The sequence below is a fragment of the Lissotriton vulgaris genome, unplaced genomic scaffold (assembly GCF_964263255.1).
Source record: "Lissotriton vulgaris unplaced genomic scaffold, aLisVul1.2 SCAFFOLD_7537, whole genome shotgun sequence".
Taxonomy (NCBI): Eukaryota; Metazoa; Chordata; class Amphibia; order Caudata; family Salamandridae; genus Lissotriton; species Lissotriton vulgaris.
Window position 1 is genome coordinate 48644 of NW_028251648.1, and position 16037 is coordinate 64680.

The following is a 16037-nucleotide window of genomic DNA, read 5'->3' on the forward strand; positions in this document are numbered from 1 at the left end:
TACCGGCTCCTCACGCAGCGCGCGTTTGTAGACTGCATAAGTCCTGGCCTCATCAGAACGCTAAACAGAGCGTATCCGTATTAGAGCTCTGCTCTAGGGGAGCTTGGTGTGCACAAAGGGGTCTCCTTCCACCTCGATCTTAGCCTCACAGAGTGGTGATTCTTTCGGACTACAGTGTGTGTGTGTGTATTTGAGGCACCCCTGGGCTGCTCCCCCCTGTTGAAGTTCCTCCACACCTCCCTGCTTTAGCGCTATGGCGTACTACGCTGAGGAGGATACCCAATGGGCAGAATATAATGAATACGATGAGTATGAGCCACAGGAAGAGCAATTGGAGGAAAATTTGGTTGAGGCTCTGGATACCCATGTCCAAGGGTCGGTGAATAAGGCATTGATCAAGGCTCTCAAGCCTTTTACTCACACCCTTCAGAAATATGGCAAGAGGAAGTTTAAGTCAGCCCGGCAGAGTGATACCTCTCCTCAAGCCTCGGCCCAGGTGTTAGCACAGATGGCCAGGAATGTGATGAAGGATCATGGCTCAATGGTTATGGATACGTCTGGGGATTCGTCCCCGTCCCCACCTGTCACTTCTGATTCTGAGGTCGACTCAGTGATGTCCAGGAAGAGATCGAAGAAGGTGAAACACACCGCCTATAAGGCTGATGATAGTCAGGCGCCGAAGAATCTTCTGTTTGATCCAAACAACATTGTACACCCTAGGTCCACGGAATGGGTGCCGTGCCCGGAAGTGGCGCATTATGTGGGTAATAACCTGCGACAGGGTTTCGACAATAGTGTCAGGGCCACGCTCAGATCTGAATGTCCCAGGCCATCCTTGACAGGGAAGGTGGCAGATACGCCGGACTTGGACCCCACAATGGCGGCCTTTATGAGAAAGTTTGCGAAAGATCCGAAAAAGGGATTAGATAGGGCCTGGCGAGGGTGTCAGGACAAAATGTTGGACGTAGCTGGACCCCTCACAAAGATTCTGGACGCAGCTGTCAAGGCAAAGGATAGGAAGGTGCCACTGGATGTGTCAGAGATCCTTGAATGGGCACAACGTGCCATGTGCTTTTTAGGGAACGCAAATGTGGCCCTGTCTACGGAGCGGAGACGCTCCTTTCTTATGAGAATAGACTCCCAGCTGGCGGAAATGGCCCCTACCGAACCTGGTTCCCTCGCCAATGGTATGCTTTTTGGAGACAAATTTGTTAGAGAAATGGGCAAGTACGTTGCCACCTTCTCCGCGCTGGACCGGGCGCAATCAAATATCAAGAAGGTTTTCCACACTGGTGTTTTTGATAGGGCCGGACGCCCACGAGGTCGAGGGTCCGGCCGAGGTTATGCACAGACCTCACGTGGAGCAGATCAGAGAGGCAGATGCAACAGACGCTCCAACTTCTACCCCTCCCGCGATAGAGGAGGCAGGGGCAAAGGACAGAGAGGATCCTATCGTGGCCAGCAGAATGGTTCTGGAGACAACTCCTACTCAGGTACGACTTTTGTGTCCGTCAGAGCATATGGTGGGAGGCAGACTGTCTCTTTTTCTCCACAGGTGGCGCACGCTCACGAGCGACCCTTGGGTGTTGCAGACAGTACAGGGATTTCACATAGAGTTCTATGCCTCCCCGAGCCAACGGCGGAGACCGAATGCCCTGCATTTTTCCCAGACAGAGCAGAGTTTCATCGACGCAGAGATATGCTCCTTACTCCAGAAGGGCGCGATTGTGGAAGCCGTTCCACACGACCTGGGCTTCGTGAGCACTGTCTTCGTGGTCCCCAAAAAGGACCAGGGGTATCGGCTAGTGTTGAACCTCAGGGAATTCAACGGCTGGGTGGTGTATCGACACTTCAAAATGGAAGGTATACACCTGCTACGCGACATCCTCCTAGAGCAAGATTGGATGGTACGCCTGGACTTAAAAGACGCCTACCTGGCGGTGTCCATTTACCCCCCTCACCGGCGTTTTCTACAGTTTCAGTGGCGCGACCAGTGGTTCGAGTTTTCGGCCATGCCCTTTGGGCTGTCGTCCGCCCCATGGTGTTTCACCAAGTTGATGAGACCCGTGGTACAGAACTTGAGGGAACGGGGCGTTCGCCTCATCATTTACCTCGACGACATACTGATTTTGGGTCGGTCGCCGGAGATGGTATCACTCCATCTGTCCTGGACGATTCAACTTCTTCAGGATTTGGGTTTCCTTCTGAATTTACAGAAGTCCATCTTGCAACCTTCTCAGGTGATGGAATTCCTGGGTTTCCAGGTCGACTCTGTGAAAGCTCAACTACTCTTGCCCCTCAAGAAGAGAGTGGCTATCAGGAAGGAGTTGAGGAGAGCGCTTGCCTCTCCGACAATCTCCTTGAGGATTTTGGCGCGTCTGGTCGGACTTCTAGCGTCATCTATCCAGGCGATATTTCCGGGCCCTTTACATTACAGGGCCTTGCAGCGTTTGAAGGCATTGCACTTGCGCAAAGGTCTGACTTACGCTCAACACGTTTCCCTTTCGCCAGAGGCTCGTACGGAGATGAACTGGTGGTTAGAGCATATGGATGCGTGGAATGGCAGAGCCATTTTCGCGGCCACCCCGGAGGTGGTGATAGAGTCGGATGCCAGCCGCTGGGGCTGGGGAGCCCGTTGCGGCTCGGTGGAGACGGGGGGTCGATGGTCCAGCGACGAGCTGAGTCTCCACATCAATTGCCTGGAACTTCTGGCGGGTTCCTTTGCGATTCGCACCCTGTCCCCTCAGAAAGTGTCATGCTGCATTCTCCTACGCATGGACAATGTGTCCGCGGTGCGATACATAAATCGCCTGGGAGGGACCAGGTCTCGCCTCCTAGCGGAGATAGCGAAGGATTTCTGGCACTATTGCCTGGCCCATCAAATTTCGGTGACGGCGGAATATATTCCGGGGTCTGCCAACGTGACGGCGGATTGGAACTCTCGATACTTGAGAGATGCGAGCGATTGGAGACTGCACCCTCGAATCTTCGGGGCATTGAACCACAAATGGGGTCCGTGTGTGGTAGACCTTTTTGCCTCTCGGCTCAACAGGCAACTTCCCCAGTTTTACAGCTGGCGCCCGGATCCCTTGGCGATCAGCTCGGACGCCTTCCTTCAATCGTGGACGACGGGCATTCTGTATGCGTTTCCTCCTTTTATCATGATCCCGAGAGTTCTGGCTCAGGTTCGGAGGCAGAAAGCGGAATTGGTCTTGGTCTCACCGTGCTGGAAAGCACAAGCGTGGTTCCCGGTGGCAATGAGTCTCACCTGTGCAGCGCCAGTGCAAATTTCGACGTTCCCGGATCTTCTCACGGACCCGGTGGGTCTTCCCCACCCGCTGGTCCTTCAGAATCAGTTGTCCTTCATGGCGTGGAGACTTTCCGGCGACGTTGGCAAATGCCGGGAGTTTCAGAGGACACTCTCTTTTTCCTATCTCAGGCATGGGCACCTTCCACCCACAAGCGATATGAGTCAGCTTGGAGACGTTGGGTTGGTTGGTGTAACGAACGGCAGGGGGATCCGATGGGATCCGATATTACTGTCATAGCGAATTTCTTATCGGAACTGGCGCGGTCTGGTCTGGCTTATCGAACAGTGAATAACTTCCGATCGGCGATCTCCGCGGGGCACCCGCATGTTGACGGTAAGCCCGTTGGGGAACACCCTTTGGTGTGCAGAGTGGTCAGGGGAGTCCGCTTAGTGAAGCCCCCTCAACCCAGGTATACTGAACTCTGGGACGTGTCAGTGGTCCTACGTTTTTTGACGGCCTGGCCGGCTAATGAGGGTCTGTCTCGCAAACAGATCTCAGCTAAACTTACACTTCTCCTCTGCCTGGTCTCATGCAGGCGAGTGTCGGATATTCGGGCCTTGGATTTATCAGGTAGAGTATTCACTCCCACGGGAGTTTCTTTTACGATCTCTAGGCGTACAAAAACGCATACAAAATGTATTGCATATCCTGCATTTCCTCATCACAGTAAATTATGTGTGGTCAAATGTTTGAAGGTATATGAGGATTGTACTAGGGAATTTAGAACTGGTTTTGGTCAACTGTTGATTTCATTACAGAAACCTTTCCGCCCAGTCACCAGTGCAACTCTGGCCAGGTGGGTTACCTGGTTGTTGGGCCTGGCGGGTATCGATACCTCTAAATTTGGGGCTCATTCTGTGAGAGGGGCTATGGCCTCAAAATCCTTTGGTGCCGGCTCTCGGCTTCAAGATATCATGACTGCGGCAGATTGGTCTTCTGATTCCACCTTTAAAGTGTTTTATCATAAGCCTATTGTGGATGTGGCCTCGGTGGTGGTGGATAAACTTTAAACTAGCATAATCTGAGCCTCCGTGGACTGACATAGAATGAAAAATTGTCTAGCAGACGCGACAAAGAATTTTCAATTCTATTAAGGACACGGAGGCGAGGATTATCCCAGGATTGCAGGATTGTATTTCATGCAATGTTGTATGGTTGATGAATTCTTGTACCCACCCGAATGATTGTTATTGGCTTGTTGTATTTCCAAGTTTGGGAATGGCCATTACGACTTATGTTCTTGTTTCAGGAGATCAGCACAAGCAGACATGAGGTGAACAGTCTATGCTCTGGAAATCTGTGACGTGGTGCAGGAGGTGCCTTCCTCGACGATGGATGCGATGGTTGCCACGTTGGCCTCCGGTCTTGTTGGACTGATGATGTGTCGCAAAGAAAGAGGAGGTCGTATTGATAAACATGGACAGTTATACAGTGGACTTGATAGTGATTGGTGCATACTGTTGGAGGGGGTTGTCCTTCCGGGGTCATGCCAGTTTAAAGTTTTTATTGGCTGCTGTTTATGTCAGTAAAGTGAAGAGAAGCATAATCCTCGCCTCCGTGTCCTTAATAGAATTGAAAATTCTTTGTCGCGTCTGCTAGACAATTTTTCATTGAGAGAAAGGTCACGTGGGGTAGCGCACTGGCGAATGACTAACAGCGTTGGAGCGGCGTCATACGGCATATGCGTTGCCGATTAAGCTTTGTAAACAAGGACGACGAAGGGAGCTCTCACTCGTCATCGCACAGCTGTTGGGTGCGCGGAGATGTAACGCGTGAGCCTCGCGTCTCTCTCGCGTATTTCAATTGGATAACAGCTCGGCCCGTCACGTGGGTCACGCGCCTATCAGGAAACATGTAAGGCGCTCGCGCCTGTCAGGAAACATGTAAGGCGCTCGTAACGGACCTGCATACTGTCACCACGGAAACGGGGATAACAAAGAGGGGTAAACAAACAAACTGTTAAAGGACAAGGAATAAGCGCGTGCTGAACATGCACACGAAAGACTAATGTTATTCATTTGCAATGAAGGTAAAATAACAAAGAATAAGCGGGCTGCAGTAAAACAAAGGCAAATGAGATTAAACTTTAGGCGCTGATGGTATCATAGCACACTATGCCATAAACCTCTAGAGACTGAACAAAATGCCTATCTCATCAAGGCTCAATAGTGATAGGGTGACATGTCTCACTAATGGTATTCCTGTAGCCTATTCATACTAATATGGGCATAAGCGACCTGAGAATGCAACAGATCACAGAGAGGACCACGGGATGTCATCGTTAAGTCCCTCTTTATGTGTCTTCAATTTCAGGACCCATCTCTGTTCTTTTTTTAGCAGATAATTGGCCACATCTGTGGTATGTGCTGGAATGAACGGCTGTTCTAGGACAGTCCAAAGAAATTCTGTGGCTTGGTGTTTAGCTTCCAGGAAGTGGGCAGTTAGCTTGGTGGCTTGTCTGGCACAACGGATCGTGCTCTTATGCTCTGATATCCGTGTGCGGATCTTCCTAGTTGTCATGCCCACGTATCTATAATCGCAAGGGCAGGTGATGAGATAGATCACGTGGTCGCTGTTGCAGTTGGTGAACTTAACTTGCTTCCACGGTCTGTTGGTACCTATATCTACTTCCAGTGATTTTTTAGTTTGTGGACAGACCTGACAATTCCCACAGGGATGATGCCCCTGAACTGGGGGAAGATTCCACAAAGTGCCCACTGCTCTGGGCATCTCCTCACGTGGCCTTGTATGAACCAATCTGTCCCTCAAGTTTGGACCCCTTTTGAATGAGACAAGTGGGCGTGGAAGGGTAAGACGCCCAGAGTTCAAGATAGGCCAGTGCTTTTTGACCGCCTTCTGGATGCCATTAGAAAGACTCCCAAAGGTATGAACAAAGGTGAGACGTTCTAGATCCGGTTTGGGAGGTCTGGGTTCCAGAAGTGCTTCTCGGTTGTTATTCTTAGCCCTTTTCATAGACCTCTTGACAAGTTGAGGAGGGTATTTACGTGCCACGAGTTGCCTGCTGCGGTCTTCAGAATGTTTTTCAAAAGCTGTCCTAGTCGAACAGTTCCTTTGTAACCGTAAAAATTGACTAAACGGAAGGCTCTCTCTGAGTGCTCGTATCCATGCCGTATTTGGGCTGTATGGTTTAGGCCAATTATGGTAATGATTTCTATGCCTATATAAGGAAATGATAAAGTATACCTATATAAGGGCATGAATCGGGAAATTTATACTAGGGTGCAAGATTCATTTACAACAAAAGCAGCTCTGCTGACTTGGTTCTCTGGCTCTAGAGCAGCTCTGCTGACCTGATTCTCTGGCTCTAAAGCAGCTCTGCTGACATGGTTTCTCTGGCTCTACAGCAGCTCTGCTGACCTGGTTCTCTGGCTCTAGGGCAGCTCTTCTAACCTAGTTCTTAGGCTGTGGAGCAGCTCTGCTGACCTGGTTCTCTGGTTCTAAAGCAGCTCTGCTGACCTGGTTCTCTGGCTCTACAACAGCTCTGCTGACCTGGTTCTCTGTCTCTAAAGCAGCTCTGCTGACCCGGTTCTATGGCTCTAAAGCAGTTCTGCCGACGTGGTTCTCTGACTCTAGAGCAGCTCTGCTGACCTGGTCCCTTGAATCTAAAGAAGCTTTGCTGACCTGGTTCTCTCCCTCTAAAGCAGCTCTGCTGACCAGGTTTGCTCGCTCTAAAGCAGCACTACTGACCTAGTTTCTCTGGCTCTACAGCAGCTCTGCTGACCTGGTTCTCTGGCACTAGAGCAGCTCTGCTGACCTGGTTCTTAGGCTCTAGGGCAGCTCTGCTGACCTAGTTCTCTGGCTTTAAAGAAGCTCTGCTAAAGAAGCTCTGCTGACCCAGTTCAATGGCTCCAAAGCAGTTCTGCTGACATGGTTCTCTGGCTCTAAAGTAGCTCTGCTGACATGGTTCTCTCCCTCTAAAGAGCTCTGCTGACCTGGTTCTCTGGCTCTAAAGCAGGTCCCTGACCTGGTTCTCTCCTTCTAAAGCAGCTCTGCTGACCTGGTTTCTCTGGCTCTACAGCAGCTCTGCTAACCTGGTTCTCGGCCTCTAGAGCAGCACTGCTGACCTGGGTCTCTGACTCTAGAGCAGCTTTGTTGATATGGTTCTCTGGTTCTAGAGCAGCTCTGCTGACCTGCTTCTTAGGCTCTAGAGCAGCTCTACTGACTGGTTCTCTGGCTCTAAATGGCTCTACTGATCTAATTCTCTGGCTCTAAAGCAGCTCTGCTGGCCTGGTTTCTCTGCCTTTACACCAGCTCTGCTGACCTGGTTCTATGGCTCTAAAGCAGCTCTTCTGACCTGGTTCTATAGCTCTACAGCAGCTCTGCTGTCCTGGGTAAGCGTGGGCGGAAAATCCGTTCCGCTCGCGGATTTTGCGGATTTTCGGGAAATCCGCAATCCGCGAGATTTGCGGATTTCCCGCAAAATCCGCAAATTCGCACGCAGCGGATTTTTTTGGCGGCGCGCGGCGTTGGTGATACAATTTTTGCGGCGCGCGGCGTTTATCATCGTTTGCCGAGTTGTTTTTTTCGATAGTTTGCGAGTGCTGCGCCATTTTGGATCTTGCTGTGTGATCCCGCGGGAATTGGCGAGCGCGATTACGTCATCGCGGCTTGCCAGCGAGAGTTTGTCAACGCGAGTACGGCGAGATCACGTCTCGCGGTACTTCGCAAATTGCGAGATTTGAGATGCGGCGCGCGAAAATATAAATTTGCAATTCTGCACAAGAAATCCACCAGCAAGCAGCATAAACCTTCTAGAAATGATGATTTTTATGTGAATAACTCCTTAGTTTGACATTTGCCTGCACTTTTTTAGCGAGGAGTCCATTTTGGGGAGGGGGGCAGGGGGGTGGGAGGAAGGAAGTGCCCCATAGTCTTCAACTTCCTGTTCCTGTTCAGCAGGCTCCTCCCAGTGCTTTGTCCATCTCCTGGTCACTTTTCATTCGGATGTGGACCTGGAAGGATTACCTTTTGTGGATGCTGCTGGATCTTTGGATTTGAGGCCTTTTTGACTTTCTTTGGATCACTGTTGGATTAGAAATTTTACAAGTAAGTTTGTTTGGGGCATTACAGTTGCTGCAACTAAAATTTTGGGATTTTCGATTTTTGGGCTGTTTTGGGGCCTTTTCCCAGGGGTACTCAGTGGTGGGTGGACTGATTCTTTCTGTGGGTTGTCTTGAATTTAAACATCATGGAGGCCATAGATGAATTGGGATTGTGCTGATTTTTCTGTGTTTTTCGATTTTTTTTTTTTGTAAAATTTTGTGTTTTTCGATTTTTGACCTGTTGTTGGGGCCTTGACCAGGGGTAGTGAGTGGTGCATGGGGCCTAGTCTTTCTGTGGGCTGTCTTGAATTTAAACATCATGGATGGAATGGGATTGTGCTGATTTTGCAGTGTTTTTCGATTTTTGGGGGTGTTCATGGGGAGGGACATGCCATGTGGCTGGTGGCCATTTTGAGTGCAGCTACAGGCACTTGCCATGTGCTGGCAGGCAAGTGGCCATTTTGAATGCAGGCTTTGTTGTTAGGCCTCCAACCATTTTCCCTACTTTTCAACCTTTATTTATGCCAGGGGTAGTGAGTCTTGCATGGGCCTAGTATTTCTGTGGGTTGTCTTGAATTTAAACATCATGGAGGCCATAGATGAATTGGGATTGTGCTGATTTTTCTGTGTTTTTCGATTTTTTTTTTTTGTAAAATTTTGTGTTTTTCGATTTTTGACCTGTTGTTGGGGCCTTGACCAGGGGTAGTGAGTGGTGCATGGGGCCTAGTCTTTCTGTGGGCTGTCTTGAATTTAAACATCATGGATGGAATGGGATTGTGCTGATTTTGCAGTGTTTTTCGATTTTTGGGGGTGTTCATGGGGAGGGACATGCCATGTGGCTGGTGGCCATTTTGAGTGCAGCTACAGGCACTTGCCATGTGCTGGCAGGCAAGTGGCCATTTTGAATGCAGGCTTTGTTGTTAGGCCTCCAACCATTTTCCCTACTTTTCAACCTTTATTTATGCCAGGGGTAGTGAGTCTTGCATGGGCCTAGTATTTCTGTGGGTTGTCTTGAATTTAAACATCATGGAGGCCATAGATGAATTGGGATTGTGCTGATTTTTCTGTGTTTTTCAATTTTTTTTTTTTGTAAAATTTTGTGTTTTTCGATTTTTGACCTGTTGTTGGGGCCTTGACCAGGGGTAGTGAGTGGTGCATGGGGCCTAGTCTTTCTGTGGGCTGTCTTGAATTTAAACATCATGGATGGAATGGGATTGTGCTGATTTTGCAGTGTTTTTCGATTTTTGGGGGTGTTCATGGGGAGGGACATGCCATGTGGCTGGTGGCCATTTTGAGTGCAGCTACAGGCACTTGCCATGTGCTGGCAGGCAAGTGGCCATTTTGAATGCAGGCTTTGTTGTTAGGCCTCCAACCATTTTCCCTACTTTTCAACCTTTATTTATGCCAGGGGTAGTGAGTCTTGCATGGGCCTAGTATTTCTGTGGGTTGTCTTGAATTTAAACATCATGGAGGCCATAGATGAATTGGGATTGTGCTGATTTTTCTGTGTTTTTCAATTTTTTTTTTTTGTAAAATTTTGTGTTTTTCGATTTTTGACCTGTTGTTGGGGCCTTGACCAGGGGTAGTGAGTGGTGCATGGGGCCTAGTCTTTCTGTGGGCTGTCTTGAATTTAAACATCATGGATGGAATGGGATTGTGCTGATTTTGCAGTGTTTTTCGATTTTTGGGGGTGTTCATGGGGAGGGACATGCCATGTGGCTGGTGGCCATTTTGAGTGCAGCTACAGGCACTTGCCATGTGCTGGCAGGCAAGTGGCCATTTTGAATGCAGGCTTTGTTGTTAGGCCTCCAACCATTTTCCCTACTTTTCAACCTTTATTTATGCCAGGGGTAGTGAGTCTTGCATGGGCCTAGTATTTCTGTGGGTTGTCTTGAATTTAAACATCATGGAGGCCATAGATGAATTGGGATTGTGCTGATTTTTCTGTGTTTTTCGATTTTTTTTTTTTGTAAAATTTTGTGTTTTTCGATTTTTGACCTGTTGTTGGGGCCTTGACCAGGGGTAGTGAGTGGTGCATGGGGCCTAGTCTTTCTGTGGGCTGTCTTGAATTTAAACATCATGGATGGAATGGGATTGTGCTGATTTTGCAGTGTTTTTCGATTTTTGGGGGTGTTCATGGGGAGGGACATGCCATGTGGCTGGTGGCCATTTTGAGTGCAGCTACAGGCACTTGCCATGTGCTGGCAGGCAAGTGGCCATTTTGAATGCAGGCTTTGTTGTTAGGCCTCCAACCATTTTCCCTACTTTTCAACCTTTATTTATGCCAGGGGTAGTGAGTCTTGCATGGGCCTAGTATTTCTGTGGGTTGTCTTGAATTTAAACATCATGGAGGCCATAGATGAATTGGGATTGTGCTGATTTTTCTGTGTTTTTCGATTTTTTTTTTTTGTAAAATTTTGTGTTTTTCGATTTTTGACCTGTTGTTGGGGCCTTGACCAGGGGTAGTGAGTGGTGCATGGGGCCTAGTCTTTCTGTGGGCTGTCTTGAATTTAAACATCATGGATGGAATGGGATTGTGCTGATTTTGCAGTGTTTTTCGATTTTTGGGGGTGTTCATGGGGAGGGACATGCCATGTGGCTGGTGGCCATTTTGAGTGCAGCTACAGGCACTTGCCATGTGCTGGCAGGCAAGTGGCCATTTTGAATGCAGGCTTTGTTGTTAGGCCTCCAACCATTTTCCCTACTTTTCAACCTTTATTTATGCCAGGGGTAGTGAGTCTTGCATGGGCCTAGTATTTCTGTGGGTTGTCTTGAATTTAAACATCATGGAGGCCATAGATGAATTGGGATTGTGCTGATTTTTCTGTGTTTTTCAATTTTTTTTTTTTGTAAAATTTTGTGTTTTTCGATTTTTGACCTGTTGTTGGGGCCTTGACCAGGGGTAGTGAGTGGTGCATGGGGCCTAGTCTTTCTGTGGGCTGTCTTGAATTTAAACATCATGGATGGAATGGGATTGTGCTGATTTTGCAGTGTTTTTCGATTTTTGGGGGTGTTCATGGGGAGGGACATGCCATGTGGCTGGTGGCCATTTTGAGTGCAGCTACAGGCACTTGCCATGTGCTGGCAGGCAAGTGGCCATTTTGAATGCAGGCTTTGTTGTTAGGCCTCCAACCATTTTCCCTACTTTTCAACCTTTATTTATGCCAGGGGTAGTGAGTCTTGCATGGGCCTAGTATTTCTGTGGGTTGTCTTGAATTTAAACATCATGGAGGCCATAGATGAATTGGGATTGTGCTGATTTTTCTGTGTTTTTCAATTTTTTTTTTTTGTAAAATTTTGTGTTTTTCGATTTTTGACCTGTTGTTGGGGCCTTGACCAGGGGTAGTGAGTGGTGCATGGGGCCTAGTCTTTCTGTGGGCTGTCTTGAATTTAAACATCATGGATGGAATGGGATTGTGCTGATTTTGCAGTGTTTTTCGATTTTTGGGGGTGTTCATGGGGAGGGACATGCCATGTGGCTGGTGGCCATTTTGAGTGCAGCTACAGGCACTTGCCATGTGCTGGCAGGCAAGTGGCCATTTTGAATGCAGGCTTTGTTGTTAGGCCTCCAACCATTTTCCCTACTTTTCAACCTTTATTTATGCCAGGGGTAGTGAGTCTTGCATGGGCCTAGTATTTCTGTGGGTTGTCTTGAATTTAAACATCATGGAGGCCATAGATGAATTGGGATTGTGCTGATTTTTCTGTGTTTTTCGATTTTTTTTTTTTGTAAAATTTTGTGTTTTTCGATTTTTGACCTGTTGTTGGGGCCTTGACCAGGGGTAGTGAGTGGTGCATGGGGCCTAGTCTTTCTGTGGGCTGTCTTGAATTTAAACATCATGGATGGAATGGGATTGTGCTGATTTTGCAGTGTTTTTCGATTTTTGGGGGTGTTCATGGGGAGGGACATGCCATGTGGCTGGTGGCCATTTTGAGTGCAGCTACAGGCACTTGCCATGTGCTGGCAGGCAAGTGGCCATTTTGAATGCAGGCTTTGTTGTTAGGCCTCCAACCATTTTCCCTACTTTTCAACCTTTATTTATGCCAGGGGTAGTGAGTCTTGCATGGGCCTAGTATTTCTGTGGGTTGTCTTGAATTTAAACATCATGGAGGCCATAGATGAATTGGGATTGTGCTGATTTTTCTGTGTTTTTCGATTTTTTTTTTTTGTAAAATTTTGTGTTTTTCGATTTTTGACCTGTTGTTGGGGCCTTGACCAGGGGTAGTGAGTGGTGCATGGGGCCTAGTCTTTCTGTGGGCTGTCTTGAATTTAAACATCATGGATGGAATGGGATTGTGCTGATTTTGCAGTGTTTTTCGATTTTTGGGGGTGTTCATGGGGAGGGACATGCCATGTGGCTGGTGGCCATTTTGAGTGCAGCTACAGGCACTGGCCATGTGCTGGCAGGCAAGTGGCCATTTTGAATGCAGGCTTTGTTGTTAGGCCTCCAACCATTTTGCCTACTTTTCAACCTTTATTTATGCCCAGGGGTAGTGAGTCTTGCATGGGCCTAGTCTTTCTGTGGGTTGTCTTGAATTTAAACATTATGGAGGGCATGGATGGATTGGGATTGTGCTGATTTTGCAGTGTTTTTCGATTTTTTTGTGCTCTATAACTGAACTGATGTTCCTCTGTCTTCCATTTTTTTTAGGTGCACAAGACTCAAGAGAACCACCAGTGCCAGGAAGAAGTCCTGCAGCGGTGTGTGTGTGCAGCATAACGTCACGCGACGTCACGTCTGGCCTCAGACAACTCTACAATTCGTGCAACTGCGGCCTGCTGTCTGACCTGCTCTGAAGAAGATGGCCCCAAAGAAACTTCTCCGTAGCTCCTCTAGCAAGAAAGTTGCTAGTAAGGAGCAGAAGAAGCAAGTTACCAAGGAGGCTGGTGTGCCACCCACCACTTTTTTTGGGAGCAAAAAAAAAAGTACGCCTGCAGCAGCAGGATCTGCTGGGGACCAACCTGAGAGCAGCACCCCTGCTCCATTGGGTTCAGTGCCTCCACCACCACGCCAACTTAAGTCAAAGCCCTTGAGTGCTTCAGAGGCAGTCAGTGTACTTCTCCAATCACCATCGACCAGTGATGTTGGCTCATCGCAAGAAAGTAGCAGCAATGTCCCTGAATCAACACAGGTTGTTGTAACTCATCTGACAAGTGTTGAACAACCACAGCCGCAACAACAACACCATGTGCAAGTACACGCCCAAGTACATGTGGAAGGAGAGGCAGCAAAAGGAGATGCGCAAGCAAAGGTGCATGGACGTTCACAAGTGCCCACAATAGTTGTTCCTCCCGAAGTAGGGGCACATTTGGAAATCGACAATGAAGCTGAGGTATCATTGGAAGCCACTCCTCCTGATGATCATTCATTGTCTTCCACATCCCTAGCAAGGAAAAGATCAAGGGGGGTGTCTACATCTTCTTCAAGCCCACCTCGTTCTGGTGCAAGTGATCTGTCTTGGGAACCACGACAACTGCGGTCTGACAGTGAGGCAGAGGCACACCATGATCTGCCACCGGTACCTAAGCGTAAAAGGAAGGTCGTCCAAAAACTCAAACCTATGGAGTGTGATGAGGCTCAACAAGAAGTGACAGATACTGCTGGTGATGAAGCCTCTCACGATGACGACGAGGCAGTCATCACAAAGGTCACTGCAGCCCCACCGGGCATGCAGCAAAGAGACATTTTGACCCTATCCCGAGAAGCTGCTGAGCGTGATGATGATGTCGGCGAGGAGGCAATGGAAATGGAATCATTAGATTTGGAGTTAAGTAGTACACCAAAACCTACCGCTTCCATATTTCTTCCTCGCAAGAAGGTACCCACCTCGTCCTCGACCTCAATTCGTGGTGGTGAAAGTGCAAAACGTACTGAAGTTCGGCAATCCACATCCTCCACTTCATCTGTCATTAGCAGCAGGACCACCACCACCAGTATCGCCGCCTCCTCCGGCCCCCGAAGACATTTCAAGTCTCCAGTTTGGGACTTCTTTAGTGTTTGCCCAAAAAAGGAAAACGTAGCCATTTGTAGCCTTTGTAAGCTTCGATATAGTCGTGGTAAGCTTGGTTCTAACTATGGTACCGGAGGCCAGAGAGGTCATCTTGAGAGAAGGCACCCTGTCGAATGGTTTCCGCACCTAGAGGCGGTCAAGAAAGCCGGAATTGCACGTAATGAAAACGTTGATTTGTCATCTGCTGATGACGAGGAGGTAGAAGAAGACGATTCAAACACTTCACTTACACCCAGTTCCCATGTCAGCAGCACACCCCATGGGAGCCACACTAAGAGTGTGGGAGAGAGTGAGACATCAATGCGGAAAAGTTCATCAGCGAGCGTAACTGGGTCGAAGAGATCATCATCATCCCGTAAATCATTGGTCCAGGGCAACATTAAAAAGATGTTGTTTACAGAAGCGCAATATGAACGCAACCACCCAATGACCCGTCTGTATAACACTAAGCTGGCTAAAATGCTAGCTCTGGACCTTCTCCCTTTTTCTTTTGTAGAAGGGGTTGGTTTTCTAGAATTAGTGACAGTGCTCTGCCCTAAATGGAAGGTTCCTAGCCGGTTCTATTTTGCCCGAGTTGCGGTTCCAGCACTACATGAAGATGTTCTGAAGTTGATTGGGGCAGCTTTGGAGAAGAGTGCTGTTCACACTATACATCTGACAACAGACATGTGGACCAGTGGCGCAGGCGCTGATTACATGTGCATCACTGCACACTGGGTCTCTTTTTCAGGAGCTAAAGCAAAGCTAAACTCAGGTGTTGACACTAACATTGTTTTTAAAGGTGCTCGGAAACATGCAACACTAGCCATGTTTGGTTTGGAGAAACGTCACACAGCAGAAAACATTTTGGATGTCTTTAACACAAAGGTCCTTAACTGTCTGTCCCCACTAAAACGCAAGGTTGGTTATGTTTCCACAGACAATGGCTCCAATATAGTTAAGGCCATGAGGGACGGTTACTATTTCAGAGTGCCGTGTTTGGCGCACTGTATAAACCTGGTTGTCCAAAAATTCTTGGGTAATAAACGCAGTGCAGCGTACAGTGTATTGGACAACTGCCGAAAAATTTGCAAGCATTTCAGGCATTCTTTTAAGGCCCGCAAGCAGCTGAGGAGCATGCTATATCAAAGTCAAATGCCAGTGAAAGCACTCATCCAGGAGGTGGTAACACGTTGGAACTCAACCTTCTACATGCTTGAGCGTCTGTATGAGCAGTATACGCAACTCGATCAATTTTTCTTGAAAGAGGGTATAGAGGAGCTGAGGATGGGTGGGCCGCAATGGAACATAGTTGAAAGCCTAACACGCATGCTTCGTCCTTTTGAGGTCTTCACACGTGCAGTCAGCAAGGAGGACTCTAATTTGGGAAAAGCTATCCCATTGTTGTACATGCTGGAGGACCAACTGAAGGAGGTGTGTTCTGTGTTTCGAAAAGATGACAAAAAGAAAGACTCTTTGCTTCTGGCTGAGACATTATTAGAGCTCCTACAAGGTGATGAACGTCTTCAAAAGATCCACTCAGAACAGCATTACATTTGTGCTACTATTCTGGATCCACGCTACAAAAAGGCGCTGGCAGGCAGAGCATTCTTTCCTTTTGCTGATGAAGATGTTACAAAGTACAAACGTTGGCTAGCCTTGTCAGCCAAGA

General features: G+C 48.2%; 1 protein-coding gene across 1 annotated transcript; it reads left to right on the forward strand.

Moving 5' to 3' along the window:
- Positions 1-253: 253 nt before the first annotated feature.
- On the forward strand, positions 254-1493 carry LOC147662814 (uncharacterized; the record flags this gene model as incomplete). Its single annotated transcript, XM_086950894.1, has 1 exon — positions 254-1493. A coding segment is annotated over exon 1 (1240 nt), but the record flags the coding sequence as incomplete, so codon positions are not given.
- Positions 1494-16037: the final 14544 nt, after the last annotated feature.